This window comes from Primulina huaijiensis, chromosome 3 (assembly GCF_012295235.1).
Source record: "Primulina huaijiensis isolate GDHJ02 chromosome 3, ASM1229523v2, whole genome shotgun sequence".
Lineage (NCBI taxonomy): Eukaryota > Viridiplantae > Streptophyta > Magnoliopsida > Lamiales > Gesneriaceae > Primulina > Primulina huaijiensis.
In genome coordinates, this window is record NC_133308.1 from 20,845,683 (window position 1) to 20,867,481 (window position 21,799).

Consider the following 21,799-nt stretch of genomic DNA (forward strand, 5'->3'; position numbering starts at 1 on the left):
ACATCATCTGCATCGATCAAGTCTAGTGAGTCTAATGACTTATCATGCACAAACCGTGAATAACAAGTAATACGTAATAAAAATCCATGCGATTTTAAACATAGCTCATACATAGCATAATATAAATATAAATATGTATAACGCGACTTTCCTCCATAAACAATTTCATAAAATCATATTTTCGTGTTCATCATCGTGATCTTAATCGTAAATCATTTTTGCATAGAGTTCTGTTTAATGCAAGTGACCCATTACATAAATCGTTTGAACAAACTAAACCACGGTACTGGGTCGACAGGGATCACTACAGCTCTTGGACTGGATGTCCGCTCCCTAACATAACATAATTCCTCCGAAGAGGTTGAAGAGGTCCCCAGACACGTTCCTCGGCTTCCAAACCCGTAACACAATTTGGATCGTCTTCGGACATGCTGCCCTAACCTACTAAAATTTATACCCAAAACAGCCCCTAAGGTGCATTCAGACACGGACGACTCTCGAATTAAATAGAACCACTTAGGACGTACCAATCGACTCCGAACTCGACCCATACATAAAATATATCCTAACCTACTGCACAATGCCCTAGACCAACCCCGAACCAAGCCCGAACTCCATACCATGCACAACGAACAATCTAGCCACGAGCTGTCCAAAGAGTGACGCTATGACACTTATGCATTCCATACGAATTCCTATCGATTTTAACTCGAATCAAACCCGAACCAAGCACTAGACTCGACCCTTAGACATAAATTACAGCCCTGGTCCATCCCGTTCCAACCCATACACACGCACTAGCCCATAAACAACACAAAACAGCATCCCTAAGTCGCGAACAACATCCCATGTATGCAAGCTTGTAACTTACGGCTCTAGCAGCTATTTCGACCCATCCAGAGCCTAACCAATTGTTACCAGACTTACCTCAGGACCGTAATACCCCGCCTAGACCATAGCCATGCACCCTGGTCCAGCCTACAAGCAAACCGACACCACACAAGGTCACGACCACCCCTATTCGCGTCTGTCTGCTGTATCGTTCCCTGCTGCATCGGCAGCTTGGTGCAGCTTCTCGACCCCTCTCGGGTCACTTAACAACATCTAAACACCTCATAAAACATAACCATAGGTAGAAGCAAGCCATAGCTACCATCCAACAAAGGCGAGGATCAAAACTCGAAGAAAACATTGAAGTTCATGCAATGAACTTCAATGTTTTCTGTATATACATGTATATACATATATATGTATATACATGTATATACATATACATATATGTATATACATATATATATATTAGGTAGAGTTAGGGTAGGAGTCTTTAATAGATTACCTAGGATATTTATTAGGTGTTTTAGTTAATTAAAACACTAATTAAATTTAATAATTAAACCCTTACAATTTAAATTATTAATTTAACCTTCCAACTTTGAAATTAAGGATCCTACAAATTTTAAATTCTACCCTTAATCAAATACTACCTAGTTTAATTAATTAAGTCATAAAAAATTACTAAAATATTTTATTTCGAGTGGACGTATTTAAATTTCTTATTTTCTAATTTTGCTAAATAAAATTCTTAACGTCTCTTTTTCACTCAATAAATTAAATTTAACCCTAAAAATGCTAAAATTTATAAATCTTTTAAAATACTATTTTCTTGACTTAAAATAAAAATATAACTTAAATTTTTAACATCTTAATCGTCTCTGGTCTCCTTTCCCGGTTCGGCATCGAATATTCGTCTGAAAACTAAAACTCATGAATATATTTTAAATTGGATAATAAAAAAAATATTTATACTTTTAAAATAATTTAACACATAACATGCATTGCTTAAACTATTAACTAAATAAATTAATTAATTCAATCATGCATAAGATTTAGCTAGGTGTACTAGCTAAATCTCGACCAATTTGCATGCACCTACGAGCGCATGCAACTGATTAACGTCCAATCTTGACAAGATAAAATGATAACTACATATAATCAAAATGGATAAAGCATTAATTAATTAAGCCACTGCATATATTATTTCTGCTGCTGCTTGCTTGTATATTTCTTCCACTGGAAATGCATCCTGGAATTGCCCATGAATTCCATTAACCTATAAACAAGAGACTATCTATTATATATGTCAAACCAAATTTCTTCAAATTAAAAGAAAATTTTAATTAGTCTCGGTTTTAATTCATCATAAAAAAATATATTACTAAGAAGGGCACGCATTGTGCACGTGCTCGATTTTCCCTCAAAAGTGAGTAATTATTTAAGTGAAATAAATATTCGTTCATAATGTTTAGGACCAAAACTGAATGATATCTTCGTTGGCATGAGATATTTTGGTAAAATCTAAAAACAAATCCATAAGAATTATGCGCAAAGTGAACAATATCATATTTTTGTTGAGATATATATGTTGTTCAAAAAGAATCAAATGCATTTAAAGTCACAAGTCGATGGATCAAAAGGTAAACTTACCCGAGTATGAAAGGTGTACATGCACCTATTGCCATCCGCAGAAACTTGAGCAGAAACCACTTCCAACCTATACTTCTCCATCACATAGCAAATGACAGTCAGCAAGCCCGGTTTTTTCTGCCCGCAGACGCTGATGTGTGCGTCTCCTCCACAGATGTTCAGGGTCACGTTCGGAGAAGTCCATGTCTTGAAGACGGGTGGACCCGAAAACAGTGACGGGTACGTTGGGTTAATCATTTTTGTTGATGGTTGATCAGCTAAGAATGCTTCTCTTGATCGAACTGCAGCGGGCTTTTTTTGGGTAGTTTTGGATCCATGAAGCCTTTCGAGCTTCTGTTTCTCGAGTTTCTCTAGAGTTTGCTGCATTTTCTTTATGTAGTTTACTGCTTCATCAACTGTGGTGGATTTGTCCGCCTGCATGCATAAAATATATATGATCACTCAATAAATTCATAATTAATGCTAATCCTTTCTTCGAGATTAATCAACTAATTAATGCAGTTTATACATGAAAAATATATATGAGATTTTTGTATTTACCTCCCTTCTTGTATTCAATGTATTTGACATTTAATTATACATCATTTATAAATACAAAAATTACAAATGTAAGAGATCTAAATGCCGAAAACATTAATAATTATATGCGATAAATATCCATAAAGTGTGGCAGGAACATGATGTTAATTCAAAATTTTAGGTGATTAGAGATTTAATAGTTTTTGGAATAAATTTATGTTTTTAGATAATATATAAATATTATAATATCATAACTATCAAAAGTTGAAAAGTTGGGGATGGATGAGAAGAACTAAAAGTGGTATTTACTGTTTAAAAAGGGAAAAAGAAAGAAGGACAGTCGTGACATTTATTATGTCTTACTTGCGAAAATAGAGAACACCAACTCTGTCTAAAGTTGCTTCCTTTGATTTTGACACAAATCCTATGTGTGCTTTAAACATTTCAATCATAAGATTCTTCAGAAATGTACTCAATTTTAGTCAGACTCCCTAGACCAATCATCATACAAAAGAAGAAATTTAAACTCAAAAACATCTTCCTCATTAATTTGTCTCTCTCCTTGAAACGTGTGCATATATACATACAAACACACATATATATTCGTTTACATGTATATATAAGTCAATCAAATCCTTCTATTTAATGTATATTCGTTTACATGTATATATAAGTCCATCTAATCCTTCTATTTAATGTTTATTTCTTGAGATTCATAAAAACTCATATGAAATGATCTATCATATCAATTTTTTAATGCATATATCCAACATGACCGATTTATGGGAACGTATTATTTTTTATGCTAAAAATGATATTCTTTATTTTAAATAGGAATTTAGCTGATTTGTCTCACGAAAATAAATTCATGAAATCCTTGAAATTTATGTTTCAATCTTGCATCATCTTTTTTAATATCAAATATTTGTCGCATGCTATATCATACTTATTGTGTCGTAATAAATTTTTTAAATCACATGCGATCGCGTTTATATACGATAAAAGTCATGAATTCGAAAAATAAATTGAGGGAATTCATGGAAATAAATATTGGGATGTAAGAAAGGTACCTTTTCAAGAAACAAACTAAACCTTGTACTCATTAACCGAAAGGGGAAAAAAAATCAAGAAAGCTGAGATGTGTGCCCTAGAGCTAGCTAGCTTGAACAAAATTCATTCATGTGTCCCAAAAGAAATTGATTAAATTGTAATCCCAAAGATTTCTTTTTTTAGAAAAATTAATTTAAAAAAAAATTTTAAAAAAGAATTATTACCTTGGGAGGAAGATGAGGAAGCAAAGCATGAAGATTTCCGAACATGTTCCTCATCTTCTTCCTCCTCTCTCTTTCAGTCCATATATGCAACTCATGATCAGGTTCCCCTCCAGCGGCACCGCCTTTACATGCGGCGGCGCTCCTCTTTTTTCCCTTGGAGGCCAGCGGAGCTACCTCCTCCTTGGCGGTCGGTTTCTGCCCATCTGTGTTGTTGGTGATGTCCACCAACTTTTTCCCATTGTTTTCTTCATTAATGTCTCCTAAATTTGGGAATGGCCATGATTGGTTTCCCCACAAGAAGTTATCCTCATGGCCGAGCAATTCCGCCATGGCTAACATGACCAAGAAATATATAAGTATATGTGTATGTATATATAGACCAGAAGTTTATGGTTAAAGCTAGGATATTGTTTGTCCGTGCATCGGTGGAAACGGAAGGGGGAAGGAAAAGAATGCAAGCATATATATACACGCATATATGTATGTATATATGTGTGCGTAAGACAGATAGAGAGGTGACAAAAACAATAGCAAGCCAAAGGTATACTAGGTTTCATAAACCTTAAAAGTTAATAAAACAAAGAGTTAATTTAATGAGTGATGGAGAGAATATTTTTATATTTGAGATGAAAATTAAAATTTTAGAATTCAAATTAAATAAATTATTGGAGGAATGAATTAAGTCATATATTTTTATATAAATATAAAATATATGAATTTATGCATAAAGTTTAGTTATGTTTTAAAATTTTGTGAATCAAATTCTGATTTTCTAATATATAATATCGAGTAAAAAAAATTGTATGTATTAAAAGAATAAAATGTTAACATGTGAAAAAATATACACTCTCGAGGGATTAAATGGGTATGTCTATCTATGAATTCTCAAAATTAATGTTGTGTGCAAAATATATATTTGATTTTTTAATTTATATATGAATATTATTTAATGATATATAAAAATAATAAGATTAATAAAATTTGAATTGTAAATAGAATCAAATAATGGGAAAACAAAATATAATCACAAGGCAAAGTGCTTCAAAACAAAAGCGTTAGCTAAAGCACATTTATAGAGATGACCTCATCACTTTCGAGGGACCCCACTTCACTAAATCCCTCCTTTTTTAAAAAAAAACAAATATATATATATATATATATATATATATATATGTGTTGTATTTTCTTTTCTGATTGTCTTAGATATATAATCAATTTTTTTTATATTAAGTAGTCTTATTCTTGTTTTCTCACTACTATACTTATCTATACTATATTATTAACTAATTTTTCTTACCATACTAGAAAACCTCCTCAAGTCACTCAATATTTTATATAGAAAAAAATCGAACAACTCTTTTAAATTGAAAATAATTTTGTGTTAATTGTTTTGCATTATTTGATCAAATTAAAAATAATAATAACACATGCAACGCGTGTTCATCTTTTATTAGTATTAACTAAGTCTTGGAAAGACATGAAACTATATTTTGAATGAATTAAACAATGATAAAATAGAAAGTTTGTTTGTAAATTTTGATTTTCCAACAATTTTCTTTAACATGTATGAAAAACAAGCAATCTAATATATTTGAGACGAGAAGAATATACGTTATTATCTCGACCGACGCAAATANATTGACTCTCTTTTATGTAAAACGTGAATACTCTCACGAGTCTGTGTATAAGGAATATTTATCTCGCTTTTTTATTACTTTTTTTTGGTGTGTAATGTTTTAGTATAAATACAAGAGATTTATATATATATGCATGATTTGTTTCCCTAACTTACAACTTATTGGCTTTTGAATTTTGTCATTTTGTTTGATTTCTTGATGTGCAATGCTTTGTGGACTATAACGATTCCATTTAAAAATTTAGATTGGATTTTTATGCATGACCATGTCATAACCAAATTAAATAGGAGTGAATTAAATTTTATTTCTTTGAATTTTACATAACATTTTATTTCTTGCAATCCAAAATGTATTACAGCAAAACCTGTATAATTCAATAATGTTAGGACCATTAATTTTATTAATTTAGAGCTATAGATTAATAATTTATTGTTTTAAAAAGTATTTTTTGATTCAACGAACATGAAATTAATTACATAAAATGTCATTGTTCACCAACATATGTATCATATTCTTTTAATTAGTGTACAAATCAATTCACCGTATATATATCTTTTACAAATAAATTAAATAAGTGATATTCATTGTCTTACATAATTAAATTTTATTCATTGTATTGATTAATAAGATAAATTTCACGTATAAACAAAAACAATAATATAGTTAATTTCATGGAAAAAGAAACAACATAGATTTATATGTTAATAAATTTTTAATTCATGTTTATAATTTTAGAGAATTATTAATTTATGTTATCGAGGAGACCATATTTTTGTATAATAGACTTTCGAATAATTATTATCTTATTAATTTAGCAGATTGGTAAAAAGTATTATTTTAGATATTATTAATTTATCAAATATTGATTTATAGAGGTTTTACTATATAAAGATATATTTCTTAAAATGTTTTTTACATTATAGATTGTGAAATTATTAACAATGTAGGGTAAATCATGCTACTTTTGGAACCTAATAAACATGAAACATATATAATTATTAAAATATTTTAAAGTCTTGTAGTAAGTACATATATAATTATTAAAATGTTTTAAATTCTTATAGTAATTATATTTAATCAATAAAGTTATTGCATAATTACTAACAAATCAAAATAAATTGAATCCATCAATTTTCAAATTGAAGATTCATATTTTCTGGAACATATTTCAACAACTATGCTGTAAAAATGTACATTTTTTCAAAAAAATAAAATAAAATTACACGCAATCACTATTGAATAAAATTCAGAAATTTAAAATCAAAATTTTTCCAAATTAAAATCCTGAAACCACTCGTATATTCCTAATTTTTAATTCTTTAACACTAATTATAAATAATAATAATAATAATTTTTATTTAGGGGGTTGTCGTTTAGGCAGAATGGGTTTATGGTTGTTGAATTTTGAAAATGCTGGCGTTTCTGTAATCATGAAACTCTGTCGTTTTGTGCCTTTTTGGCTCTTCTCGAAGGCCATATTGATTACGTGGCTGCCATGCAACTCCTGTCTTGGCCCCACTTCTATTTTTTTTTTTATTGGGAAAAAAATAAACATGTTTATTTTTCGTGTGGATTGAAGGTGTTCACTAAATAAAGACTTTGATATACCAATCGGAATGTTGCGATTTTAGTTTTGTATATATATATTTTTCGTGATTTTGAATTTCAGTTTAAGTGAATTATCTTTGGTTTTTTTTTTTAAAATAATCAGTCATTCATATAGTGTGTTGTTCATATGACACGGATACCGTATTTACACGACTTCAAACGTGACACTTATGTATGCAATGTCACATAAACATTATTTTGTAAAAAGAACTAATATTTTCAAAAATTGAAAAATAAATAACTTTGTCTGAAATTAGAAAATTTAAATTATCAAAATCTTAATCTAAAAAATATAAATATATAAAATTTAAAATTATAATTTGTCCGTTATTTGAAAATTATATTTTTAGAAAATTATGTTGTATAAAAATATTGGATACCGAAAGTGGTAGGACAAAAATATCCCTTATATCACTTGATAAAAGATATAATAAAATCTATTTTTTCCATAAAAAGATTCTGAAAATTATCGAAATATTTTTACTATTCTTATCTATGATTTGAATTTATAAAAATAACTATTAATTTTAATCATAAGTAATAATTTTAAAATTAATATAATTATTTAGGTTGAAATAAAAATCTAGGCTAACGCGGACAAAGGCTTATTTCCAAATTATAGATTATATTATCTCACTAATTTTTTTTCACAGAAGCTATGAATCTTAAACCAAGTTAAACATTAAATTTAATTTTCCAATTTATGAGATTCATTTTCTTAAAAGAAGTAGAAGCTCATTATTTTTATTTGTTCACTTTTAAGAGACAGCTCCCTGATTTTCCTTACTTTTTCCAAACTATCCCTGCTGTTAATGTAAATTTAAACACGTAAAATTTTTGTATAATGAAATTATAGACCAATAAATATATGTTTTAATACTATTTCATGCAATTAATTAAATTATTTTGTACAAAAAAATTTATAGAAATGCAAATAACATGTGGGCAAATAACTAAAACCTCAAGGTGTGTAAAATGCAATATATCCACCATATATTTTCCAGTCCAATATTCAAATAACTTTTTTATTGTCGAAGGAATACAAAAGATTTGCATAAAGGACAGAGATACATCATACAAGTCATGTATCAAAGTGTACATGGCTTCTTTATTATTCATTACCTGTAAATATGCATCATTCTTTAAGCCCAAGATTTCAGTTCAGAAGTAACAGGATCAAAGAAGTAGGAACACATGACCACAGAAAACGAGGGCGCTCCCCGTGCAAACTCGTTTTGCCCTCAAGTTCCTAATGCTGTCATTTTACAGACGGGGCAAATATTCTTCAGTATTAGCCATTGTTTGATGCAAATGGTATGAAAATCGTGCCCACAGTCCAATATCCCAATACCATCTCCGGCAACGTAACCTTCCTGATCATTCCAAAGAAAAAATGAAAATCTTCATTAACATGGATGATTCCATTATCATGTATCGATTTGTAGAAGAAATTGAAATTTTTATAGAGTTTTACAGCTGATTCTTCTAATAACTTAGAGTGAGTTATAATCTTAAGACAATGATGGGCGACATTAGTTGATAAATGAGTTCATATGGCGAAGCCTCATTTGCAGGGCCCTACTCAAGACATGATTCTAAGTTCTAACCTGACAAATACAACATGGCTCCAAGTTTGGTGAAACTGTAGTAGCTTCATATATTTTTTGTTGCATGGAGCTCGAAATCTTTTCTTCATCCAGACCTGTGCTGACATTCCCAATTCTTTCCTCCAAAGCCAACAGTTCCTGTAACATATGGAGTAAACAGTAATAGCCCATGTAAAACCGTTCATTTGCAAAATGGTAACTTGAGGCACATGGGATGGTTGATTTGACAAAATGTACCTCATAAGACATATCGTCAACATCAAGTCTCATATCTCTGTATCGATCATGCAACTCAACCAACCCATTTACAAAAGGGTCAATAAGCATGTAATCCTGAAATGAAAAGGTTGGCGTCTTTTATATCAATAGTCAGGCTACCGATCCATATATCCCCTGTGAGTTCTCAGGTCTCGCGATAACATATTGCATGCTACAACTTCTTTATCAAAAAGAGTATTAAATTACAGAATCAAACAATGCAGAAAACAGGATACAAAGGGGCTACACAAATATTTATCCAACAATTAGGAATGTAAGTCAGCGAAATATAACGGAATTACCATTTCCCAGTTTGTGCACGCCATTATCTATGGAAACAAGCGAGAAGCATGATTATTATAGTCAGATTAAAAGATTGAAGTCCCAAATAAGATTAAACTATGAATGTCTATTTTCTATAATTTAATGAAATAGAAGCTACATTTGTATGTATATAACATGAAGATGAGCATCATTTTCAGTTTATTGTAAGAACAAGTTAATGCAGTCACATATTTCTAAGGCCAAAGAGCATATCAACAATTCCAGCATTTCTAAATTCTGAACATCTGAAAGATCCAAAACAAACCTCAGCTTGCAAGTGGACACCCCTCCGCATTGCATTCAAAACTTGACGGATCTGAAAATAAAAGTAGACTATGTAATAAGACAACTAAATTAGAGTAACAAATGTTGCCTCAAAGAGCAAGGTTGTTTCCCAGCAAACTGACAGACTCTATTCATTAGCATCTAGAGAATGTTATATTGAACATATCTTTAATAACACAGAAGTAGGAAATCTTAAAGGAATATATCCCATAAATATAATTTCTTTTACTAGGATATTGATGATGTAAAAATTCAGCGACCTATTCATAACATCGAGTATCTCTCACCAATCAGCAACGGGTAGAGCAGTCAGTCAAACTTTTTAAAAAATTTAATTAAGAGTTAAGTTAATTAAAAGATATAAAAAAAATTTATTTCATATTTTCACACACGCAAAGCCTGTTTGATTGCTTGTATTAATGATATCAAATCTGATTCTAAAATATATTATTTGATTTCTAACACTTTATAAATCAACATACTACACAAACTACTTAGCATTCTAGTCCTAAATTTAACATTAATAAGAGATTCTTTTCACATTCAACTATCTTGCTTATTGTTCCACACTAGATTGCAATTTTCATTACAATTTGCCGTTCTTTCAAGAGTAGAGATTCATAATGCTGCTCTTGGTGAAGGCGTGTGCGCAAATAAGATTTAGAGAATATTCCAATTTAACCCTTGAAACTGATAGCTGGTGTAGCCAAGCCACTCAACAAGTCCTGAAGACTAATTTATCAAGATCAAACATATCATAATGCGGTCATAAATGATTTTGGCTGGTCAATGTTTCAAAACAAAAGGCTGAACGGAGTGAAAACAATAGGTGAACAAAATTTATCAAATCCCCAAATACTTAACATGTTCATATGCATGTGATGCTTAGTAATATAGATAAAATCCTTGCTATAGGATGAAAACCAGGCAAAGCTCTCAGCTCTCTCAATTTAGTTTACAACTAGAGCAAGCTACTGTGAAGCCCACGCATCACATTGATAAGCATTTAAAACTGGATGGTACTGATTCTCGACATACAATGTAAAAAACAATTTATGGCAGCATTAAACTACAGTATCAAATATTGCTACTCTGGAGTTATTAGCCATTGTCAGAGTTTCTAGGGAATTCAGGGTAGAGCAATGTGTTACGAGCTCATGAGGTTCTTCCTAACACAAATTTTCAAAACTTGAAAGCTTGTAATATGTTATACACTGGCCTAAACATTTTAAATGTGCTAAAATTTCAACAGAGCGAACATACCAATCTATGTCTCCTCTCGACATTGGCTAAACCACGCCTTCGACTAGTATCATCATCTGGAATATCCGTTAAGAATGATGCTGACCTTTGATTGGGTCGATGCTGTGTCCGACTGGTCGATGCTGCTTCGTGTGAGGATGAAGATGCAGAAGGAAAAAGGACAGAGTGACTTCTCTGAGTTTCAGAATCAGAGTCAATGTTAAGAAAAGGAATCCAGGGAGCGACTGCGACTTCTGACAATCGTCGACCACTTTGTGAAGCCATGTTTAGATGAGGCAACCAGGCTCCAGAAGAATCCGTGCCACCAGAACTGGGACCACTCCGTGATACAGAAGAATGGTTTCTAGGTGATGTTGAAGTTCCAGGAGCAAAACTCCAATCGATTTGGTCATGAAAATTATTTCTTGTCTCAGGGGCAGGAAAAATCATGGGAAGCTCGGAATTAGTTCTATAAGAACTCCTAGCATTAGCTCCAGATCCTCTTTCTCCAAAGACCACAGAAGAACTGGATGAACCACCATCTAGTAAAGTAGATTCCCTCCATGGATGTGATGGCAGGCCCCTAACCTCATTTAAGTGCATTGAATGAGATTGATATGGGATATTGGTCGGATTCAACAGTAGTTCAAATGGTGACCTCAATTCCAACGAATTAGTGCTCGAGACAGGTCGCGATAGCAGTTGGGAAGAATGCACACTAGAATGCCTTGCAGAAGTGCCTCTAGATGTTTCAAGTGGATCTGACTCACAGTGTTCAAGGTTCGATGTAACAGAGAAATTTATGGCAGGGCATTGATCACTTGTTGGAATTCTTGGAGAAGGGAAAAATGCAGGGGATGCTCTATTAACACCAACACCATCACTTGGATTTAGCTGCTCGGGGTCATTAAGTTGAGACAAGTTCAGTGGGCCAGATGCTATACCTAAATCTCCTGGATCTTTGTAACATCCTGAAACCGAATGCATCATCATTTCCTCCATTCGCTGGTTGGTGCTTGAACTTCCACCATGGTAAGACTGTCCAGAAGTACCTTCAATAGCCTTTCTCTTGCAAGATGTCCCCCAAGTATTGAAACATGGTCCTGATGTTTCGTTATTTTCCAAGTACATACTTGAATCACCTACAGAAGATCCTACGTGACTGGAAGAAGCATTGAAATTATGAATATGCTGAGTGTCTGTAAGGCTACAAGGGTATTGAATATGAGGTGGGCCTGATCCTAACTTGATATAACTACCGCTCTCTCTCACACATTCATGGTTTGAACTTACGTTCAGCAAACCACAATTTGTGTTGTAATTTCGCGCACTCAAGCACCCACCATCTACTTGATTTCCAACATAACTGGCACTACAGATATTAGATTGTTCAAAGGACTTAACTTCGGATCTTGCAGCAAAATAATCAGGAAAAGAGGGCCGACATCCAAGCCTTGTTTCGGGATCATCACTGCAAGCTTGGTCTTGCAGATTATTTGCACTGGAGCTGGATTCACCACATTCCCAACCACTAAACCTCTGACCACAATTGTTGGTGTCATTCGTGCATCTAATGTTTTCATCACTGGATGCAAACATATAATTTGGTAATCGATTTTCAACGGGATTTACCATGTTATCCCAAGAAGGTGGATAATCTATGGACGTATTATTGGGAAAAGATCCTTGATTCAAATCAATTGTTTCCGGAAAGGAATTGAAGGTACTTCTTTCCTCTTGCATATTTGCTGCTAGGCTCACGATACCACCGGATGCTGAAACATTCTGCCAAATCTGCAAATGATAAGAAAAATAAAGAATTATCTCTAAACAGTATATTGCTGCAAAATTGTTAAAACACTCAAAAGCATTGAAAAGTTTAAATAGTGCAGCTAGCATCATTAACTTACATTAAAAGAAAAAAAAAAGAAAGAAGATTTATGAGAAAAAGCGAGAATGGGATACTGCCATATCAATCACGATTTCAATAGATATACAGGCAGCAGAATCATCGATCCAACAAATTGAGAAACAACATCCCAAATTTATCGGCAAAAGAAAAAAATCAACAAAAATAATATTCAACATCTTGTAGTAAAGATCCCCATTTTCCATATTTTCGATCTCAGCCCACGTTGTTCCAACAAAAAATTAACAAATTCATGACATCAAATGCAAAAAATCAGTAAAATTCAGCTAACAAATATTCACAAAGAAAAGAAAAACAGCAAAAAATAACAAAAAATATGAGATGGGTCATGAATAAAACCTCGAATTGAGAAGAACAGGCGATCGGATGATTGCTTTTCTTCTGTGGAATTTTTCCAAGAAAGCAGTGGGTGGAGAGTGAGAGGCGTTGTTTCTGAGCTCATTTTATTTGTCTTTGAAATTAATAAATAATAGAGTAAAAATAAAATAAAATAACATAAAATAAAATAAAGAAAATGTAATCCGCTATACATACCGATATCAAATATTTAACGTAATAGTCAGTAAATCAAATTAATAAAATAAATTATATATATTACAAGCTCGTCTGAGATAAACGAGAAAAAAAAATAAAAATTGTTAATGTGTCATGGTGACACAATGGTTTCATATGTGGAGGGATCAAAGAATATGCTCACCAAATAGATTGTTAAATGAAAGTTACCTTGTTAATGAAAAACGTGGACATTAGACCCAACCCAACTAATTCGGAGTCAAGTCATTTAACCACTTATTTTANAGTTATTTTAATACTTAAATATTGACTGATAGTAATAAAATTAGAGTTTAACAATGATTTTCGAACTTTATTTTTTATAGTTTTTGAAACGCATATGGCTAAAAACATGGCTAATATATCTTTTACTACAATAAATTTAAAGGTTGGATGATAAGAGCATGTACAATGGTATGATGATAACTTCATCCCATGTTATGTTCATTCAGTGATGAGATAGTTTTGAAATATTAACTTTTTATAATTTTTAATAACTTTGTATTTAAAAACAGAATAAAACTGTACATATTTTTTTAAAAAAATATAATTAAACTTAATTAAATTTTAAAACTTACACGTAATTTTTTTTAAAAAAAGCATAACATAATTAGAAAAATAAAAAAAATACATAATAAAAAAAACACATTATAAAAAATGGCATGTGATAAAAAAGAAGTGGATGAATTTCACTATTGATCAAAAAAAGTGGATGAATTTCACTATCGTGTAAACTCTAAATACATTTGATCATGTTTTTTTTTAACATCATGTGCAATTCTCAGTTCCGAATTTCAACACATTAATCCATAAAGACGTTGAATTATGCGGTATGATTTTTTAAATGGACAACATCTGAGGGCCATATATTCATCAGCTCGAGCTGATAAATCACGATCTTTGAGCATATCATCATTTTCATCCTCCACAATCATATTATAGAGGATGATACATATTTCATAATATAATCTAAATCATTTAGATTCACATACGATATAGACCTCACTATATGTCAACGTTCTTGGAGTACATCAAATGCTCACTCAACATCTTTTCTCATTCTCTCTTGATATCAAACAAAGATCCTATGTTTTTGTGAGAGGGATTGAGTGATGGTTTTCATAAAAGCAGCTCAGGATGGATAAATACTATCGTTCATCTCAAAACAACACTGGAGTGGCTTCTCCCTTTGCAATGTTTAAGAACAAATTGTACATCTCCAGTACGTTGATGCCGTTATTGCATCTTGTTACGCCGAAATACGCATGCCAAATTAATAAATCTTTAGATGCAACCGCATGTAGTATGATTGAAGTTACTTTTTGGTGTTCACTTTGATATTGTTTTTTCCTCAGTGTATGCAATAAATACTTCCAAGCATCCCCATAAATCCCCTTCAAGCATTTTGGCATTGAGCAACGTCCGCATGTTTTGGTTGCCTCGAATATTACTTAGAAAATATATCGCACACTCACTGCAAACTGTTTTCAAACATTCCAATGTTGTGGATGCACCTATCATCAAATATTTGTCAACATCATCTCATGAAACATCATATACAAGCATTCGGCCCGCAGTCATAACTTTTTGAAGTGATGACAATTCAAGCTTACCGATTGTGTCTCTAAATTGGACAAAGTAAGACATTTTGGTTTGTAAAGATTCCACAATTCTATAAAACAAAGGTTACCTCATTAGAAATCGCCTTCGAAAATCTTTCTCGATGTAAATGGGACTATTGAAGAAGTAATCTTTAAATAATTTTTGTGATTTTTTACACATTTAGTTTATTTAAATTTTTTTTAAAAAAAACTGATTCAAAATCCTAAAAATTACACAATCATGCCCGTATACACAAAGGAGAACCTTTTAAGTCTCAATAATAATGAATTTTTATCTAATAAGAACTGTAAATATAAAATTGTATTTTTAGAGAAATTCTTCGTACAAAAAAATGGAGAACCTCTTCTTAAAATATGTATGATACAAATATTTTAAAAATATTATTATAATTATATATAAAACAAATCCAAGGCCCAACGGTATCAGTCCAAATAATTTAGTCGACCCAGAAAGGCCCAACACCATTTGGTTTAAACTTTAAACCTTTCATTGTATTTTCACTGTCAGCATCTAGGGCATCCCCACCGCCGTAGTCAGAGATTAACGACAGAAACCACCAACTCAACCATGGCGGCGCCAACCGAATCCGTCCAATGCTTCGGCCGTAAGAAAACGGCGGTAGCCGTTACCCACTGCAAACGCGGCCGTGGCTTGATCAAGATCAACGGTGTCCCCATCGAGCTCGTGCAACCGGAGATCCTCCGCTACAAAGCGTTCGAGCCAATCCTCCTCCTTGGACGCCATCGTTTCGCAGGAGTTGACATGCGTATCCGCGTCAAAGGCGGAGGTCACACCTCTCAGATTTACGCCATCCGCCAGTCCATCGCAAAAGCACTTGTCGCATTCTACCAGAAGTACGTCGACGAGCAGTCGAAGAAGGAGATAAAGGATATCCTCGTGAGGTACGACAGGACTTTGCTTGTGGCTGATCCCAGGCGATGCGAGCCGAAGAAGTTTGGTGGACGCGGTGCTCGCGCGAGGTTCCAGAAGTCATACCGTTGAGATATTGGCAGTGTATGTGTATTTCATGTCATAATTATCATCAGTACTATGCTTTTTTGGGATAAATTAAGATTAATTTCTGGTTATGTTTTTGATATTATGGTGGTTGTTTCCTTTTCTGTTAAAGGATCTTATTAAAGTTTTTTTGACAGCTTTTATCTGATTCTTTTTACATTTCACAGTATAATTAGCATTATAATCGCTTCAAATGTTAAAGTTGTGGCATTTAATTTCTCTGTGTTTGTATAATCTGTTGCTATGACTTGCTTTCTGGTATAATTTGGGCTTTGATGCAAATATGATTTTTTTTAATCCAATTACCATAGTGTGTTGACAGTTCAATAACAACTGCAAAGTGATGCATATCTATGAACTCGTTTGTGCTTTTGGCGGCATTATACTATGGATTCGGAATATGCACGTTGTGTTAGTACGCCCATTTGTATGATTGAATCAATTTCTCTTCTGGGATTTTGTGGTACTCTATGTTTGTCATTGCTGATATTATTGTGCATTTATGGATCACTAGGCTTAGCTAAGCTCGTAAATTAGCATCATTGTGCTGTGTGTTGGAATCTATCAGCTGAGTCTTCGTGGTTTTCTGTGGTTTCCATTTCATATTAGTGTGCATATATCAAGGTTGTAAATGGCGGGAGGCGGTGGCGGGGCGGTTGGTGACCGCCTACCACCTCGGCCGCTTAGGCGGTTGAATTTTTTAAAGTAATTTTTTATAAATAATTATAGATAATCATGCAATATAATCACAAACAGTCATCATTTTTATGTAAATGTGCAATTAAATAATGTTTAAACACAAAGAAGCATCATACAATATAATATCATCTAGATAATGTGCAATTAATAAAGATTCATCATCATATTAATGTTATTATGCTAACAAAGTAATATAATTATTTTTATAAAAAACCAAGTTTAAATTTCAAAGTTTCAATTAATTATCTATCATTAAGACAATTAGTAGACTAAACAGAATATTTAAGTTAGGTATTGCATATTATAAAAAAGTATGATAAATAATAAATATGCAATGCATAACTTAAATATTATGACTGGCGGCGGCGGCAGGCGGCGGCGGGCCGTGTGTGGTGGTTGAGACTTGAGAGTTGAGAGTGAAAAACAAAAATAAAATAAAGAAAGTGAGGTATGCTAGAGTTTTAATATTTAAAATTAGTTGACTTTGACTAGATTTTTAAAATTTTGACTAAGTTTTTAAAATTGTTGACTAGGTTTTTAAAATTGTTGACTACAATTTAAAAATTTTGACTGCTCGCCTGTTCGCTGCCTCGACCCGCCTCCCCAAGGTCGTATAACTTGGGCCGCCTAAAACACTTGCCTCATGACTTTATATGCTTTTGAGTGGTTTTGAGTGGATTTAAGAGTTTATGCTTTATTTTGAAAAATGCTAGGTTTAGGTTTCGTTGACGTTTTACGATCTTTACGTTGTACACTGTGTTCTTTTGGATTTTCAAATAATAGGTTGGTTGGTTATTTTAAATGGTGCAAAGTATATTATGTATGTATATTTCGGCCGAAAGGTAAGAAAGAAAAAAAATCAGAAAGCGAGTAGTAAACGTTTCACAAAGATTGGGTAATCATATCTTTTGGAGATGGTAGAGAATCGTAATCATATCAGTTCATTTTGATATCATAATTACCTCGTCTAAGGTTGTACCTATAAATATGTCATTCATGTAACCTTTTATATACATTGAATTTGCTTGCTTTTGCTTTGCATTCTATTTGGTTAGTATTTTGCATTTATTTATAACATGTTATCAGCCCGATTTTGAGGAAATTTTTTTTTATTCACGTCGCCCACTATCTCCGATCTTGAATATATCTTGTAGTGGATTTAATGTATGTTTATGTTTGTTAATTAATGGATTTCACGTATCTCACTATCCATGGTCAACTCTCCAATGTTCATATTTCGATTATTATATGTATGCTTATTATTTGATACATATGCACCTCTTTTCTTAATTTCTTAAATTATTGTTTCACCTCATGAATACGAACATGTCACTTATATTTTGTGGTTTATCTATATATTTAAATCTATTTTTATTGCTAATGAATATTATATAATCTGTTAATTTATAAATTGTTTTATATAGATTTGATCATGTCAAATATCCCAAATCTTGAATTTGCCGCTCTTGATATATCCGACAACAATTAGCTCTCTTGGATACTAGATGCTAAAATACATCTAAATGCTATGGGCATTAGAAATACCATCAAAGGAAAAAATAGTGAATCACCACAAAATCGTGCGAAAGATATGATATTACTTCGTAACCATCTTTATGATGTTTGAAAAATGAATATTCAATGATAAAAGATCCAATCTTTGGCAAAATTTGAAAGAAAGATATAGCCATCAAAAGACGTGATTTTTCTCAAAAGCATGTTATGATTGGATACACTTAAGTTTACAAGACTTTAAATCTGTAAGTGAATATAATTCTGTATTATTTCGTATCAGTTCACAATTGAAATTGTGTGGAGAAAACATAACTGATAATGATTTGTTGGAAAAAAATATACTCTACTTTTCATGCCTCTAATGTGCTCTGCAGCAACAATAACGAGAAAGATGTTTCAAAAAAATATTCTGAATTAATTTAATGTTTGCTTGTGGCAGAACAAAATAATGAGTTATTGATGAAAAATCATGAAATCCGTCCCACTGGTGCCAAACATTTCCCTGAAGTGAATATGACAATGTTTGATGAAGAGGGAAAACAAAATAAGACCGTATATGATCATGGTCGTGGACGTGGTCGTGGGTGCCGTGGAGGACATTTTCGTCCATATGGTCGTGGGCGTGGAAAACCTCGTAACTACAATGATCGCTATAATCAAAGCAATCGAAAGAAAGGACCAAGATAAGAAAGTTGAAAGTGGTCACAATAATAATCCAATGAAATCAAAAGGTGAGTGTTATATGTGTGGAGTAAAAAGGCACTGGTATCATACTTTTCGTACGCCTAAACACCTTGTTGATTTCTATCAAGCATCAAAAGAGAAAACAAAGAATGTTGAAACTTATTTTATTCATCAAGGTGAAGATTCAAACCAAATCCCACATCTTTCAGCACATTTTGATATTTCTGATTTTTTTTGAAGATCCGAAAGGGATAATCGATCATTTGATTTGAGATGAAAACTTTCAAAATTATAGAATATTTAATATCATTAGTCAAACAAGCACTCATTATTCTAATATCTATTTCTTCCTAAAAGTTACACAAAAAAATCCCCTAAATCAAAATCAATTACCTGACGAAATTTTTATTGCTGGACATTCAATTAGTTTTTCTTTTCTATTTAGGTTATGTTTGGTAACCATGATAAGAGAATGATTATTTAATAATCATTCCTTTACCTTGCGTTTGGTTCGTTTTTTATTAATCTACAGGCCCTTGATTATAATTTAAAACCCACACTATTCATGTTAATTGTGTGATTAAATATCACTCCTAAAATGGTGTGATAATTAATAATTTTTGAATAGTGATCATGATAAGATTGTATATTGACCATAATACCATTGAATTGTTTTCTTCAATATAATATGAAAATTAAAATTAGTGAAAATTTAATAATTAATATAATATTTAAATTTTTATTATATTTTTTTATAAATTAATTTCATATATTTTTATTATTTTCAATCATTTAAAAAAAATAAATTGTAATGCAAATCTATCTTAAATTAAATTTTTATAAATTTGTAATCTTGTTAATTAATTTTTTATGAAAATAAATATTTATTAAATTCTAATTTATTTTTTTAAATATATTTAAATTAATTTTAATAAATGTAAATTATAATTATAAATATTTAATTATCTATCAAATTATTTTAAGAATATATATTTAATTAACACTTGGGACATTTTGGTCATTACAATAAAATTTACAAAATCAATCCATCATTTTAAAATCATACCAAACACCATGTTATTTATCCGATCATACTATTAATCCATACATCTCATTTTTTAATCACTCTAATTACTAATCCTTTAGTTATCCTATCCGTCAAACCAAACGGAGCCTTAAAGGAGAACTTAGTCTTTGTTTTTTAATTTTAAGGTCAATAAAAAAAATTTAATACACCCAATCCAAAATGCCCACTGTTATTTGTTTTTAAGCCCAAATATAGCAAATAAATTACCAAGCTTAGGTACCGAAGAGAGTTTGTAAAAGCTAGTTTTCAAGTCTAGGTTTTTAGCGAAGGAATGTCTGCACTAAAATCGTTTCAATTGGCTCGCAACTCGTACCTATACTATATATAAAAGTTTATGTCATTAGTTGCTTGATTTTGTAACATAAAATTTTTTTTTGATAAAAATACCTTATTCATGTAGATAAATAATGTTTTTCTTATAATTTATTATCAACTATAATATCTAATCTATTTTGAAAATTCAAAAATTCATATATTATATATACAAATAAAGTATTTAATATAATAGTAGGTTTCTTGTGAGACGGTCTCACAGATCTTTCAAATATACAAATCCCATTTTTAATATTACAACATTTTATGAATTAACCAGATCTATTAATGATCACGATTATGGTTTATATACGTAATAGTCATTAATTTACGTTGTCGATTTTTTTCAAATAAGTAACCTTGTTAAAAAAATTGAAAGATTAAAAAAATAAAATTTAAAATCTTATGATTTTTAGTAATTTTTAAGATTTTTTCCATAGAGTTAATTTTAATGTAAAAAACAAAAAAATAAATAGGGTGACTAAAAAAAAGAAAGAGAGGTATTCCACAGATTTTAGAATGATTCAAATATATATTACATGTATATAATATAATATGTACATATTATTTTTTGTTTAAATATATTTTTATTTTTCAACTAATTGGTTCAGATATAATTATTTTCTACGTTTAAGTCATGATTAATATATTAAAAATGATTTCTAAATATTTAGAAATTAGTCGAGAGAAATAAGGAGAAAGATTGATGATATGTGTTAAAAGTACTAATAAATACATAAAATCTCTATTTATATAAAATTTCTGGAATGAAATTGGAAAGATTGGTACAAACATATGCTTATTGTTGTGATTTTGTTTCCAAATCAGTAAGATGATGAGCACGTTCTTTACTCGCGAGTTGGTATACCAGCACTCAAGCATAAAAGAAAATGACAGACAAAGAGATTACGTGGTTCGACCTTGAATGACCTACGTCCACGGGAAGAAAAACGACCAACTCTTTATTCAATCACCAGGAAGTATTTACAATCAATCAAGCCTAATCTATTTGATCTCTTCTTGTTCTTGAGCCTCTGGTAATCCTCATATGTGTCATCTGTGTGTTCTATATATATCTTTTCCTTGGACCGAGAAACTCTCCAAAGTAACGACTCCCAACTCCCTCCAACTAACAGAACATA

At 31.4% G+C, this 21,799-nt stretch overlaps 3 protein-coding genes across 4 annotated transcripts; 1 reads left to right on the top strand and 2 right to left on the bottom strand.

Moving 5' to 3' along the window:
- Positions 1-2,008: 2,008 nt before the first annotated feature.
- LOC140972428 (transcription factor bHLH95-like) lies at positions 2,009-4,666 on the bottom strand. The gene is made up of 3 exons (XM_073434859.1): positions 4,278-4,666; positions 2,485-2,898; positions 2,009-2,110 (listed from the first exon to the last, which is right to left on the bottom strand). The coding sequence occupies exons 1-3, from the start codon at positions 4,614-4,616 to the stop codon at positions 2,018-2,020; spliced, it is 846 nt and encodes a 281-aa protein (XP_073290960.1). The 5' UTR covers positions 4,617-4,666; the 3' UTR covers positions 2,009-2,017.
- Positions 4,667-8,469: 3,803 nt separating this feature from the next.
- On the bottom strand, positions 8,470-13,621 carry LOC140973657 (E3 ubiquitin-protein ligase MBR2-like). The gene is made up of 6 exons (XM_073436632.1): positions 13,508-13,621; positions 11,260-13,032; positions 9,977-10,027; positions 9,367-9,462; positions 9,130-9,267; positions 8,470-8,895 (listed from the first exon to the last, which is right to left on the bottom strand). The coding sequence occupies exons 2-6, from the start codon at positions 12,979-12,981 to the stop codon at positions 8,764-8,766; spliced, it is 2,139 nt and encodes a 712-aa protein (XP_073292733.1). The 5' UTR covers positions 12,982-13,032; positions 13,508-13,621; the 3' UTR covers positions 8,470-8,763.
- Positions 13,622-15,832: 2,211 nt separating this feature from the next.
- LOC140973658 (small ribosomal subunit protein uS9) lies at positions 15,833-16,684 on the top strand. Of its 2 annotated transcripts, XR_012174666.1 has the most exons (2): positions 15,833-16,447; positions 16,537-16,684. XR_012174666.1 is itself a non-coding variant. In XM_073436633.1 (1 exon), the coding sequence occupies exon 1, from the start codon at positions 15,911-15,913 to the stop codon at positions 16,343-16,345; it is 435 nt and encodes a 144-aa protein (XP_073292734.1). In that variant the 5' UTR covers positions 15,833-15,910; the 3' UTR covers positions 16,346-16,524. The 2 variants fall into 2 exon arrangements, 1 of the variants encoding a protein (XP_073292734.1); XM_073436633.1 differs by lacking the exon at positions 16,537-16,684 and having other exon boundaries at positions 15,833-16,524.
- The last annotated feature ends 5,115 nt before the right edge of the window (positions 16,685-21,799 follow it).

Coding starts and splice junctions, on each gene's coding strand:
- LOC140972428 (XM_073434859.1), bottom strand. CDS start 4,616: ATGTTAGCCATGGCGGAATTGCTCGGCCATGAGGATAACTTCTTGTGG. Junction 2,899..4,277: donor TTCCTCATCTTCCTCCCAAG/GTAATAATTCTT, acceptor TTATGCATGCAG/GCGGACAAATCCACCACAGT. Junction 2,111..2,484: donor TGTACACCTTTCATACTCGG/GTAAGTTTACCT, acceptor TCTTGTTTATAG/GTTAATGGAATTCATGGGCA.
- LOC140973657 (XM_073436632.1), bottom strand. CDS start 12,981: ATGCAAGAGGAAAGAAGTACCTTCAATTCCTTTCCGGAAACAATTGAT. Junction 10,028..11,259: donor TCGAGAGGAGACATAGATTG/GTATGTTCGCTC, acceptor TTTTATTTTCAG/ATCCGTCAAGTTTTGAATGC. Junction 9,268..9,366: donor TTGACGATATGTCTTATGAG/GTACATTTTGTC, acceptor CATATGTTACAG/GAACTGTTGGCTTTGGAGGA.
- LOC140973658 (XM_073436633.1), top strand. CDS start 15,911: ATGGCGGCGCCAACCGAATCCGTCCAATGCTTCGGCCGTAAGAAAACG.